This window comes from Entelurus aequoreus, linkage group LG06 (assembly GCF_033978785.1).
Source record: "Entelurus aequoreus isolate RoL-2023_Sb linkage group LG06, RoL_Eaeq_v1.1, whole genome shotgun sequence".
NCBI classification, from domain to species: Eukaryota; Metazoa; Chordata; class Actinopteri; order Syngnathiformes; family Syngnathidae; genus Entelurus; species Entelurus aequoreus.
In genome coordinates this window covers 18,471,621-18,486,489 of record NC_084736.1, presented here as the reverse complement: position 1 = coordinate 18,486,489, position 14,869 = coordinate 18,471,621, and the positions used below count along the sequence as shown (strand labels likewise).

The window sequence follows — 14,869 nt, the reverse complement described above, 5'->3', positions numbered from 1 at the left end:
TTGTTTTAGCAATCAAGACTATTTCAGTTGTTGCTATCCTTCTTTGTCGGGACATTGTTGATTGTCATGTCATGTTCGGATGTACTTTGTGGACGCCTTCTCCGCTCCACAGTAAGTCTTTGCTGTCGTCCAGCATTCTGCTTTTGTTTACTTTGTAGCCAGTTAGGTTTTAGTTTCGTTCTGCATAGCCTTCCCTAAGCTTCAATGTCTTTTCTTAGGGGCACTCACCTTTTGTTTATTTTTGGTGTAAGCATTAGACACCTTTTTACCTGCACGCTGCCTCCCGCTGTTTCCGACATCTACAAAGCAATTAGCTACCGGCTGCCACCTACTGATATGGAAGAGTATTACACGGTTACTCTGCCGAGCTCTAGACAGCACAGACACTCAACAACAACACATCATTTGCAGACTAGTATCCAACTCCGCCTTCTCAAATGCCTCTTTCCAATTAAAAGCCTCCTTTTTTGATGCCCGGTACTCTCTGCAGTTTTATTGAAACCTTTTATTTTTGTGTTGTAAATACTTTGTACTTTTAACTATAGTGTGTGACTGGTGCTTTTTTTGTAGTTTTTTTTAATTCATGAAACCTGTTTTTAATTACGAAAACAAATGTTTTTTACCTAATAAAAAAAAGGTAAATGAAATGAAGTACACCATCTAGTTAAGGAAGTACGGTTGCTTGTCGCAGTTGTTGTCTCTGCATCAGGGGCGTGGGCACGCTCACCTTTGACCCCTGTGGTGTCGTCCGCAGGTGTTCACCAGGTACGGCAAGTGCTACATGTTCAACGCGGCCGAGGACGGCAAGTCGCTGCGCACCACCATGAAGGGCGGCACGGGGAACGGCCTGGAGATCATGCTGGACATCCAGCAGGACGAGTACCTGCCGGTGTGGGGGGACACAGGTGAGACGCACACACCTGTCCTTTATAGCGGAGGTTACGTTGTGGTTGGTTATGTGTATTTAGGTCTGTCAGGTTATATGTAATCCCGTTCAGGATATATAATAATATGCAACAAACACAATGATTTACAGGATCAGAGTAATTGAAGTGGGTGAAAAATGACATTAAAATATCTCAATGTACATACCAACAAAAAAAAATACTTATTTATCTTCCTTTTCTGTGAGATAAAATTGAAATATCTCACTTTTTGATCTCATTTGTGCTGTTTTGATCAATAATTGTTATTAATTATTAAGGAAACGATCCCTTAAAAAGACATTTTAAACTGTTCAGACTTTTTACAGTAGGGAAGGGACTCCTATGGCCCCATTACTGGGTGGATCTCGCATGAGAGGAAGAGGGGCGGGGTTAATCATTTTACAATGCAGTCTGGGGGAAAATGATAAACCCTGGACACTGTGGTCAAATTTGGAATTGCCACGAAACGCATTTTAAGATATTCAACACTCTGCTGCCATCTGGCGACCAAAGTGTTGATTTGTCACGTTTCCTGTGTCAGGTAAACCGTGACGAATGGGGCCATATGAATCCCCTCCGTACTGCACAGTCCCAACTCAACTTATTCACTTTTGAGACCCTGAGTATTGCCTGATACTGACATTGCGGCGATACGATATCAGCAGGAGTAATACATTGTATTATTTTGTTGCGTGGAATGTTAGAAAAGGTTTAAACAAGTGAAATGAGTCAAACAAAGAACAATGGTACGTATGAAAAACACTAACCTATGTATTATTATTTGTCTAGAATTAACTCATGCTGTTTTTAAGTTGAAGTTGAGTGGTAATTGTTTTCTTTGTGACAGCAAGCGGCCACATTAATTCATTAAGCTCGTCATGCAGTAATTCGAGTGATGCGGACACGTTTGTTACTGGATAATTTCTAATGTGCTCCTGCCTTAGAGACTTTGTATGTGTAAGTAATATGCAACTATAGTTATTTGATACTTGTTTATATTGACAAATGTGCTGTTTTACACTGCAACATTGTGCACTTATTATTACGTATTATCTAGCTTGTGTGCTATTGTTTGCTTAGCTGTTGTGTAGATGCTAGCTGTGTGTTTAAATGTTGTACATGCTGTGGAAGTGTCATATCATGAGGTGGGTGGTCGACAGTCGGGGGAGCAGGCTGCGGAATCTGAGTGTGTCGGCCAAGGGGAGAAGAATGCAGATATACCCTGTACATAAGTTGATATTTATGGAGTGTTTTATTACAATACACTTACTATAGCGCTCCACTGGGATCCAATATCATTTTAAAAGCCCCCGAAACGAACAGGACAGGACCCATTTAATAAAAGACGGACGTTAAAAAACAAGTTTTATTCCGATGAAAGATTAACAAGGCGGAGGAAACAAACGGCCTGTTGCTTGGAAACGCAGCTTCCTGCTGGAGGGCGCTGCTAATAATTCATAGTGGCTGTTTTTTTTTTGGTTTTTTTACATACATGTGTAATGTGAGAGTATGGAACATGTTAACACTTCCCATGAGCACAAACAAATCAATAATAAACACAATAGTGCATATAAATAACACTTATTTGCCCTGCAAAACCCCCAGCTTTGTTGTGTCATTGCTGACAACTCGGAACAATTATATTTTGGTGAGGGTCTGGATACAGAAATGTATTTATTGCTGGCATCGATTCAAGTGCCCAGGATCATAGTAACGGCCATCTTATTGGTCCACTAGCCACCCCCGAACCAGGAAGTAGTCTGCTACTTAAGTGACATTCTACAAAGCCCGTTTCCATATGAGTTGGGAAATTGTGTTAGATGTAAATATAAACGGAATACAATGATTTGCAAATCATTTCAACCCATATTCAGTTGAATATGCTACAAAGACAACATAGTTGATGTTCAAACTGATAAACTTTTTTTTTTTTGCAAATAATCATTAACTTTAGAAATTGATGCCAGCAACACGTGACAAAGAAGTTGGGAAAGGTGGCAATAAATACTGATAAAGTTGAGGAATGCTCATCAAACATCAAATTGCAGGCAAATTGGGAACAGGTGGGTGCCATGATTGGGTATAAAAGTAGATTCCATGAAATGCTCAGTCATTCACAAACAAGGATGGGGCGAGGGTCACCACTTTGTCAACAAATGCATGAGCAAATTGTTGAACAGTTTAAGAAAAACCTTTCTCAACCAGCTATTGCAAGGAATTTAGGGATTTCACCATCTACGCTCCGTAATATCATCAAAGGGTTCAGAGAATCTGGAGAAATCACTGCACGTAAGCAGCTAAGCCCGTGACCTTCGATCCCTCAGGCTGTACTGCATCAACAAGCGACATCAGTGTGTAAAGAATATCACCACATGGGCTCAGGAACACTTCAGAAACCCACTGTCAGTAACTACAGTTGGTCGCTACATCTGTAAGTGCAAGTTAAAACTCTCCTATGCAAGGCGAAAACCGTTTATCAACAACACCCAGAAACGCCATTGGCTTCGCTGGGCCTGAGTTCATCTAAGATGGACTGATACAAAGTGTAAAAGTGTTTTGTGGTCTGACGAGTCCACATTTGAAATTGTTTTTGGAAACTGTGGACGTCGTGTCCTCCGGACCAAAGAGGAAAAGAACCATCCGGATTGTTATAGGCGCAAAGTTGAAAAGCCAGCATGTGTGATGGTATGGGGGTGTATTAGTGCCCAAGACATGGGTAACTTACACATCTGTGAAGGCACCATTAATGTTGAAAGGTACATACAGGTTTTGGAGCAACATATGTTGCCATCCAAGCAACGTTACCATGGACGCCCCTGCTTATTTCAGAAAGACAATGCCAAGTCACGTGTTACATCAACGTGGCTTCATAGTAAAAGAGTGCGGGTACTAGACTGGCCTGCCTGTAGTCCAGACCTGTCTCCCATTGAAAATGTGTGGCGCATTATGAAGCCTAAAATACCACAAGGGAGACCCCCGGACTGTTGAACAACTTAAGCTGTACATCAAGCAAGAATGGGAAAGAATTCCACCGGAGAAGCTTCAAAAATGTGTCTCCTCAGTTCCCAAACGTTTAATGAGTGTTGTTAAAAGGAAAGGCCATGTAACACAGTGGTGAACATGCCCTTTCCCAACTACTTTGGCACGTGTTGCAGCCATGAAATTCTAAGTTAATTATTATTTGCCAAAAAAAAATAAAGTTTATGAGTTTGAATATCAAATATCTTGTCTTTGTAGTGCATTCAATTGACTATGGGTTGAAAAGGATTTGCAAATCATTGTATTCCGTTTATATTTACATCTAACACAATTTCCCAACTCATATGGAAACGGGGTTTGTAGTTGAAAATGTAGTGGTACCCTGAGGTTGGTAGAGCCCCTAAAAATTGTACTCAATTAAGAGTAATGTTACTTTAGAACAGTGATTCTCAAACTGAGGTACGTGTACCACTAGTGGTACGTGGGGTCCATCTAGTGGTACGCCAAGTAATTACTTGATTAAAGTACAGTGTTTTATTTTCCTATATTCCCAGTGTTATAGTACAAATTGTTCCAGTGGCCACAAAACATTAAATATACTTGTTAAATAGAACCTCTGCCTTGCTTTTACTGAATAGTATTCAAGTAAGTCTCAAGTCTTTGCCCTCAAGTCTCGAGTCAAGTCCCGAGTCAAGACAGGCAAGTCCCGAGTCAAGTCCAAAGTCAAGACTGGAAAGTCTCAAGTCAAGTCACAAGTCCTGCATTTTGAGTTTCGAGTCCTTTCAAGTCCTTTTGACCACAGACTAATATTTTTACACAGATTGTGTATGCTTTTAAACCGCTGTATTTATTTATTAAAACAAGTGCATTTGAAATAGCAGGAAAGAAAATAGTACTGACATTGCAATTCATAATAGCACTATTAACCAGTCATTTTAATAGTTTAAACAATTTTAAACATTTAACTCATTCCTTTACAGAATAAACACATTTGCAAAAACAAGTGCAACTGTACTTATTTGTACAAAGGTGTTAACATTGTATATCCATGGCATATTGCATTGTAACTAGTTCCACAGCAGTTTCTATTCTGTTCTTACCTTATCTCATTGATCTCATCTCATACTGTATGTGTGTTGATGTGTGCATACACATGAAAAACATAACAAATACATGAACATAACAATGAACAGAGTTGTACTTTTTAGATGTCAGGGCCCTATGCAATATGTACACATATTCTTAATATAGTATATATTTTAACTGACCTTTATTTGACTATGTTTGTCTTTTTGTAGGTGGCTAAAATACGCGGTGCTGCTGACCACCGTCTAACGTTACGTTACTGTGTGTGATACATTGACTAACGTAACGTTATGTGTAGGTACCTCATGCAACCCTGCTTAAAAAATCACTTGACAAAAAGTATGAATAAGGTAGCAAACTGCAGTGGACGCAACATATTGCCGCGTTTGAAATGACGTTATAACCATAAACATCTTATAAGTAGACGCAATATTGGTTGCTGTGACGCGAGCAATTTGCATCTTGAAGTGGTGATGAGGAGCCGGCGAGCAGCCTAAACTGACAGTTGACAGGTAGAAAACAAAGATGCCGGGCTGGTGTTCAGCGTTGTCCTGCTCAAATGAGCGGACTGTTGAAAATAGGAATCGGGGGATTACTTTTCACAAGTAAGATTTAACATTAATGTACTATTGGTTGTATTTTATGAAAATAACATTACCACAGAGTTGAGAAGGAGCAAAGATCTTCAATATTTGTATGTGAAAATCACAAATAAATCTTCTGGGGGAGGATGACGCCCCTACAGGAGTTTGGTTTACAAACTTTCTGCCCCACCTAAAACAAAATTCACCAGCCGCCATTGATTATAATGCATTCTCATTTTAGGCAAAATATAAGACAATACTTTCTTAACAGTATAATTGTAACCAGGAATAAGTCTTCAAGTAACAATATTCAAATACTAACATTGTTGGGTAAAACAGAATTTGGTTTTATTCTGAATCCAGTGAAACAGATTGGTGGTTTTAGCTGATATAAAGACTTTCAGGGGTTTATATATGTTTAAGTATTTGGCAGACGCTTTTATCCAAAGCGACATACATAAAAAATACATATATAACAATCATTGTAAACATGATCATTTAAGGGAAGAATGTAATACAAAATATCAATACAAAGTGTCAAGACAGAATAAACTCTCTGCTGCTGCAGCAACAGAGATACAGTCTATAAGATATATAGATATCTAATGTATTCATACATTGTTTATGTAGCATGTATATATAACGTAATCATATTGTTTCTTCAATTTAAAAATAGCTGACCGTTTTTTTCCCTTTCTCTGGGATTATATTCCCAGTTTTAATCTCGGACGTCTGGTCACTTATAGCGTATAAGAATATTCTATTACTGTTAAGCAAACTATGAATAATAAAACATGTGTCCGTTATCATAGCTACACGTATGACAAAAAAGCGCGTGAAAATCAGTGGTATTCAGTGAGGTAAGATGAATTAAATTTGCTGACAGTTCATTGCTCCTGCCAAATGAATTGCACTGAGTGGAGCGGATCACCACTCCAAGATGGCGGCCCCGCGTCTCGTCTGCGCCAGTAGGCAGTAGCGCTCGATGCTGCGTACCCTTATAAGATGTCTATGGTTATAACGTTAGCAGTGAGTTTACAGCCTCACTGATTTAACTACACAGCAAATAAAAGTCACGTTACTTAGCCAATAAACGTTAGCTTACATTCAAAACTTACCCTTCTTTGTGCAACTTCAAATGTCGAACGAAGTTGGAAGTTGTTGCGTCTCCGTCTGTAATATTCGAACTGCGTGATTTGCATACGGCAATTCGTTGACCAAGTCGTAGTTTTTATACCCGAACGAAACCAACTTTGGTATAAATCTTTCTCACTGGCGCGTTGTTTGACAACTCTTGTTCATTGGTTGTCCTGCAATTTGATTGGATGAATGCTGTGTGAGGAAAACAATGTAGATGTAATTTGATTGGCTGTTGTACTGAGAGCACACCAGCTGACAGGCAGCACACACGCTGATAGACAGACAGACACGTACAAAATGAAAGATACGGAGCGCTCCCAAATAACTTTTTAAGCTTTAGGTTTTGGGGAAAGTAGCAAGTCATGTCAAGTCAAAAGGCTCAAGTCCAAGTGAAGTCACAAGTCATTGATGTTAAAATCTAAGTCGAGTTGCAAGTCTCTTTACATTTTGTCAAGTCGAGTCTAAAGTCATCAAATTCATGACTCGAGTCTGACTCGAGTCCAAGTCATGTGACTCGAGTCCACACCTCTGCTGAATACTTAGGCCCGCTACACTACTGTATTTTAATCTTGGTCATTATGGTGGTACTTGGAGAGCCCTGTTTTTTCCTCAGGTGGAACTTGGTGAAAAAAGTTTGAGAACCACTGCTTTAGAATAATGTGACTCAAGTAAAAGTAAAACATAGTCATCAAAATAATGACTTGAATAAGCGTGAAAAAAACAACTCAGTTGAGTAACTTGTGAGTACCTTCTGGTTCTTGGACTACAACCGTAGCTGACGTGTTTAAAACATAAAAATCATATACAATTTACTGCAGCATGTCAGCATGCCATCACAACAAAATGAAAACAATGGAGAACAAAAAACGAAAACAAATGAGCATTGGACTTTCTTTTTTTTACATATTTGAAAAGGAGTGAGAAGACGTTTACACTTATTTAATCCCACCCCTTTTCTTTAAATCATAAATTACTCTGAGCTAGAACTACCTGTTCACTCTATGTACAAACTTAATGAACTTGTATATACATAAATTATAAATACATACATACATATGCACACTACATACATACATAGCCACACCATTGTACAAGTGAAATTCTTGTAGGCTGAAATGTGAACATTTGTACTGACACAGATGACAGCACATGATATAAATGTTATTTTTACTAGTTTGAAAGTAATCATTGAAGATTTGTGCTGCCTTGTCTGACATCATGTCACTTTTTACTGTCAGTACGTGTCTCTGCACTAAATTAGTCTGATTTGTCGAATACTTCAGTTTCGTATATTTTCACACGTACATGTGGAGTTCTAGTTTCCATGCTCTTATCTCTAACGTGACTGTTGGCCATACGCAGTGTGCCTCTCGTACACTAGGGGACGATTGTGGTCATTTCAACCTGTTTAGCGATGTGGGAATGTAAATACAGTGTTTCCCACACATTCATTTATTTGTGGCGGCCCGCCACGAAAGAATTACGTCCGCCACAAATAGATTTTTTTTTGTTTTGTTTTGTTTTTTTGTTCTGTCCAGCTTTTCAGGCAAATCATATAGTTGATGTAGATGCCCATATCGGCTGTTCAGATTTACTTTACAAAAGAGAAGTGTAGGATACTTCTCTACGCCTTATTTGTATTTGACTTTATTAAATGTATTTATATTATCATTTAGTGCAGCCGGGCCGGAGCAGGAGGGGATAGAAAGAGAGAAATTATTACGTTGCTGGTAAATAATATGGTTGTAGTAGTAGTAGGCTAAAGTTAAATTATTTAGTATGCACTAATTAAAGGGGCAGAGCTTTAAGAGATATTTTAGCTTTTATATTTTATAAGATGTATTTTTGTAAGAACCACAATTAATAAATATATTTCAGTGAATAACTTATTGTTCAAATCTGTATATAAATATGTACATAAAGTGTTGTAATTATATTGTAAAATGGATGGATGGATGGACGTTTAAAACAAAACTGTTATTATTAATTAGTAAGTATACATTTTTTGAGCCTATTTAGAGAAAATCATATCATTGTAGTAAATGATGCAAATTACTCGATGATGTCATGGTGACCACGCCCATAGCCAGGCCCATAGCCACGCCCCCACCGCCACAGGTATCTTGGCAGTTTATGGGAATTGATTGATTGATTGAGACTTTTATTAGTAGGTTGCACAGTGAAGTACATATTCCGTACAATTGACCACTAAATGGTAACACCCGAATAAGTTTTTCAACTTGTTTAAGTCGGGGTCCACTTAAATTGATTCATGATACAGATATATACTATCATATATACTAGCATCATAATACAGTTATCACACAAGATAAACACAATGAATTATTTACATTATTTACAATCAGGGGTGTGGGGGGGGGGGGGGTAGGATATGGACAGCAAGTAGTGGACAGAGAGAGAGAGAGAGAGAGAGAGAGAGAGAGAGAGAGAGAGAGAGAGAGAGAGAGAGAGAGAGAGAGAGAGAGAGAGAGAGAGATCAGAAGGCATAAGAAAAAGTATCTGCATTTGATTGTTTACATTTGATTATTAGCAATCCGGGGAGGGTGTTAGTTTAGGGTTGTAGCTGCCTGGAGGTGAACTTTTATTGCGGTTTTGAAGGAGGATAGAGATGCCCTTTCTTTTATACCTGTTGGGAGCGCATTCCACATTGATGTGGCATAGAAAGAGAATGAGTTAAGACCTTTGTTAGTTCGGAATCTGGGTTTAACGTGGTTAGTGGAGCTCCCCCTGGTGTTGTGGTTATGGCGGTCATTTACGTTAAGGAAGTAGTTTGACATGTACTTCGGTATCAGGGAGGTGTAGCGGATTTTATAGATTAGGCTCAGTGCAAGTTGTTTAACTCTGTCCTCCACCTTGAGCCAGCCCACTTTAGAGAAGTGGGTAGGAGTGAGGTGGGATCTGGGGTGGAGGTCTAGAAGTAATCTGACTAGCTTGTTCTGAGATGTTTGGAGTTTAGATTTGAGGGTTTTGGAGGTGCTAGGGTACCAGGAGGTGCATGCGTAATCGAAAAAGGGTTGAGCGAGAGTTCCCGCCAGAATCCTCAAGGTGCTTTTGTTGACCAGAGAGGAGATTCTGTAGAGAAATCTCGCTCGTTGGTTAACCTTTTTGATTACCTTCGTTGCCATTTTATCACAGGAAAGGTTAGCCTCTAGAATGGAACCTAGTAGGTGACCTCATCTTTCCTGGTGATAACAATGTCACCCACTTTTATGGTGAAGTCATTGACTTTCTTAAGTTTGATGTGGGACCCAAACAAGATGGATTCTGTTTTACCCAAGTGTATGGATAGCTTGTTGTCAGCAAGCCAGGTGCAAGTTCTACAGAGCTCAGCACTGAGGATTTTCTCCACCTGTGACTTGTCCTTGCCGGATACCAGCAGGGCAGAGTCATCCGCAAACAAAAACAATTCACAGTCGCATGCCGATGACATGTCGTTTATGTATATTAGGAACAGTAAAGGTCCCAATATACTGCCTTGGGGGACTCCACAGCTCACAGAGAGAGGGGGGGGGGGGAGGGGGACACGGTGCCGTTCACCTCTACCACCTGCTCCCTCCCCTCCAAGTAAGATTGCATCCAGCTCCATGAGGTTTTGTTAAATCCGATTGCTCTGAGCTTATCCAACAGTATAGCGTGGTTAACGGTGTCAAAGGCCTTCTGAAGGTCCAGCATGACCATGCTGCAGTATTTGCCCGCGTCCACCTCATGTTTGATGTGGTCGGTCAGATAGAGAAGGCATGTGTCAGTGGAGTTGTTAGTTCTGAAGCCGGATTGGAATTAGTACATGAGTTTATTAGTGGCAAGGTAACTATCGACCTGTTCATAAACTATTTTCTCCATTACTTTCGAAATGGAACTGAGAATAGAAACAGGTCGGTAGTTGCCAGGTTCCAATTTGCTTCCTTTTTTAAAGAGGGGAGTTACTCTTGCTATCTTAAAATATTTTGGTACTTGGCCTTGTGTAATTGATAGGTTTATTATGTGCGTGATGATCGGGGCAATGATGGAGGCAGAGTCCCTGAGGAATCTGGAGGGAATATTATCAAGGCCGGTGGCCTTGTTAGGGTGGAGCGCGCTCAATTTTTTAAACACTTCATCAGCTGTGACCATTTCTAATTTGAAATCATCGTTGGATACTCCTAGCTTTCTGTAGAAGGCTTTAATGTGTTCTACACCAAAGCGACCAGAGTGGTGGGACAGCTTGTTGACAAGAGTTGCGGCTATGCTGAAACACTGAAATACAGTAGAAGCAGAGAATGCTACATGCTAATAAGCTAGCGCTAGTAACTTTCAAGCTCCGCCCTAACAGATAACTACTTTTCCACTGTTATTTGGTGTTGTTGCTAACGCTTCAATGTGTTTAAATGACACTTGTGGTTATTAGAATCATCAAAAACATACGAAAAGATCGCTATAAATTTAGTCAACTGTTTTTATGAGGTTTCTGTTCACCAGTTCTCTCCAACAGCCAGGTCGTGCTGGTGTCATGTTAAGTAAATAACGTTAGGGAACATTCTGACACTTATTAATTAGAGATGTCCGATAATATCGGACTGCCGATATTATCGGCCGATAAATGCTTTAAAATGTAATATCGGAAATGATCAGAATCGGTTTCAAAAAGTAAAATTCATGACTTTTTAGAACGCCGCTGTACGGAGTGGTACACTGACGTAGGGAGAAGTACAGAGCAGTTGCGTCTCCCAGTCATACTTGCCAACCCTCCCGATTTTCCCGGGAGACTCCCGAATTTCAGTGCCCCTCCCGAAAATCTCCCTAGGCAACTATTCTCCCGAATTTCTCTCGAATTTCTCCCGATTTCTACCCACACAACAATATTGGGGGCGTGCCTTGCATGCCGGCCCAATCACATAATATTTACGGCTTTTCACACACACAAGTGAATGCAAGGCATACTTGGTCAACAGCCATACAGGTCACACTGAGGGTGACCGTATAAACAACTTTAACACTGTTACAAATATGCGCCACACTGTGAACCCACACCAAACAAGAATGACGAACACACTTCGGGAGAACATCCGCACCGTAACACAACATAAACACAACAGAACAAATACCCAGACCCCGTTGCAGCACTAACTCTTCCGGGACGCTACAATATACACCCCCCGCTACCCTCAAGGAGAGCATGTCCCAAATTCCAAGCTGCTGTTTTGAGGCATGTTAAAAAAAATAAAGCACTTTGTGACTTCAATAATAAATATGGCAGTGCCATGTTGGCATTTTTTTCCATAACTTGAGTTGATTTATTTTGGAAAACCTTGTTACATTGTTTAATGCATCCAGCGGGGAATCACAACAACATTAGGCATAATAATGTGTTAATTCCACGACTGTTTATATCGGTATCGGTTGATATCGGTATCGGTAATTAAGAGTTGGACAATATCGGAAAATCGGATATCGGCAAAAAAGCCATTATCGGACATCTCTATTATTAATAAACAAATAGGTTTCTATTTTATCGCAAACTTTCAAAATACTGACCTATTTTAGCTTCTACTTTGTGCCTTTTGGCGCTGTAAACAGTCCCTCACCACCAGCTCGGTAGAATGTCCGGCTGCGTTTGATTGATGGCATGGAGTCAAAGGTCACTCGTGCTTACATTGGATTGGCCAAACAGAGTCACGTGATAGTGCCTGTCTGAAAAAGGGCTCGCTGACAAATAAATAAGTCTTTACGAGCCTTAATAAATATATTGTAAATAAATATAACGATGCAATAAAGATAACATGCACCTGGGGATAGGTTGATTGGCAACACTAAATTGGCCCTAGTGTGTGAATGTTGTCTGTCAATCTGTGTTGGCCCTGTGATGAGGTGGCGACTTGTCCAGGGTGTACCCCGCCTTCCGCCCGAATGCAGCTGAGATAGGCTCCAGCACCCCCCGCGACCTCAAAAGGGACAAGCGGTAGAAAATGGATGGATGGAATTAACTCAATGTAACAGAGTAAAAGTAGCGTTTCTTTTTAACAGATATACTCAAGTAAAAGTAAAAAGTATGTTGTATTAAAACTACTCTGGTACAATTTATCAAAAAAGTTACTGTATTTTTCGGACTATAAGTCGCAGTTTTTTTCATAGTTTGGCCGGGGGTGCGACTTATACTCAGGAGCGACTTATGTGTGAAATTATTAATACATTACCGTAAAATATCAAATAATATTATTTAGCTCATTCACGTAGAGACTAGACGTATAAGATTTCATGGGATTTAGCGATTAGGAGTGACAGATTGTTTGGTAAACATATAGCATGTTCTATATGTTATAGTTATTTGAATGACTCTTACCATAATATGTTACGTTAACATACCAGGCACGTTCTCAGTTGGTTATTTATGCGTCATATAACGTACACTTATTCAGCCTGTTGTTCACTATTCTTTATTTATTTTAAATTGCCTTTCAAATGTCTATTCTTGGTGTTGGGTTTTATCAAATAAATTTCCCCAAAAAATGCAACTTATACTCCAGTGCGACTTATATATGTTTTTTTCCTTCTTTATTATGCATTTTCGGCCGGTGCGACTTATACTCCGGTGCGACTTATACTCCGAAAAATACGGTAAGTAAATGTAATGGAATAAATCTAGTGCGTTGATACTCACCTCTGGTGGCGCCCCCTATGGGTTGGGTTAAAAATGCTTTGAAAGACCCGCTAGCTTAGTCATCTAATACAGATACACTATATTGCCAAAAGTATTTGGCGACCCATCCGAATGATGAGAATCAGGTGTCCTAATCACTTGGCCCGGGTGTATAAAATCAAGCACTTAGGCATGGAGACTGTTTCTACAAACATTTGTGAAATAATGGGCCAGTCTAAGGAGCTCAGTGATTTCCAGCGTGGAACTGTCATAGGATGCAACAAATCCAGTCGTGAAATGTCCTCGCTCCTAAATATTTCAAAGTCAACTTATAAGAAAATTTAATTATGGAGCGGGGTTGTTTTTCAGGAGTTGGGCTTGGCCCCTTAGTTCCAGTGAAAGGAACTTCGAACGCTCCAGGTTACCAAAACATTTTGGACAATTCCATGCTCCCAACCTTGTGGGAACAGTTTGGAGCGGGCCCCTTCCTCTTCCAACATGACTGTGCACCAGTGCACAAAGCAAGGTCCATAAAGACATGGATGACAGAGTTTGTTGTGGATGAACTTGACTGGCCTGCACAGAGTCCTGACCTGAACCCGATAGAACACCTTTGGGATGAATTAGAACGGAGACTGAGAGCCAGGCCTTCTCGACCAACCAAAGTGTGTGACCTCAACAATGCACTTTTGGTAGAATGGTGGAAAATTCCTATAAACACACTCCGCAACCTTGTGGACAGCCTTCCCAGAAGAGTTGAAGCTGTAATAGCTGCAAAAGGTGGACCGACATCATATTGAACCCTATGGGTTAGGAATGGGATGACACTTCAAGTTCATATGTGAGTCAAGGCAGGTGGCCAAATACTTTTGGCAATATAGTGTATGTTCAACGTGTCATAATCATTAGAAGGATGCTACATTACTCATGGACAATAACTTGCCAAGTCTAAAGTTAAAGTACCAATGATCGTCACACACACACTAGGTGTGGCGAAATTATTCTCTGCATTTGACCCATCCCCTTGTTCACCCCCTGGGAGGTGAGGGTAGCAGTGAGCAGCAGCAGTGGCCGCGCCCGGGAATAATTTTTGGTGATTTAACCCCCAATTCCAACCCTTGATGATGAGTGCCAAGCAGGGAGGTAATGGGTCCCATTTTTATCGTCTTTGGTATGACTCGGCCGGGGTTTGAACTCACAACCTACCCATCTCAGGGCGGACACTCTAATCACTAGGCCACCAGACCCCTATTAGTTGATGGCGGCCATATTTGTCAAGCAATCCTGCTCAAATGTTAGACACATGTGCTTGTCAGTGCTGCAGAGGTGTGTGCCAAATTTGGTGGTGAGCAGAAAAAACACCTTAAAGTTACAGAGGGTGATTTGTAGACTGCATTTAGCCACGTGAAAAGATTTGAGTCAACATTTAGGCAGCTCACCTCCGTCGCAGCCACGCGTCTGCATGCCCCAGTGGTGGGTGGAGTGGCGAAGGCGTAGGATGGGGGTAGTGTCCGTGTTTT

At 40.4% G+C, this 14,869-nt stretch overlaps 1 protein-coding gene across 4 annotated transcripts in view; it reads left to right on the top strand.

Annotated features, from left to right (window-relative positions):
* Nucleotides 1-14,869, top strand: part of asic2 (acid-sensing (proton-gated) ion channel 2) — a 941,282-nt gene that overhangs the window by 849,117 nt on the left and 77,296 nt on the right. For all 4 annotated transcript variants that reach the window (XR_009826504.1, XM_062050157.1, XM_062050158.1 and 1 more), the window contains one exon: nt 755-905. Coding sequence is in view for 3 of the 4 variants with exons in the window: in XM_062050157.1 (XP_061906141.1) it covers nt 755-905 (151 nt within the window). In the remaining variant the exon portion in view is untranslated. The remainder of the gene's footprint in view (nt 1-754; nt 906-14,869) is intronic.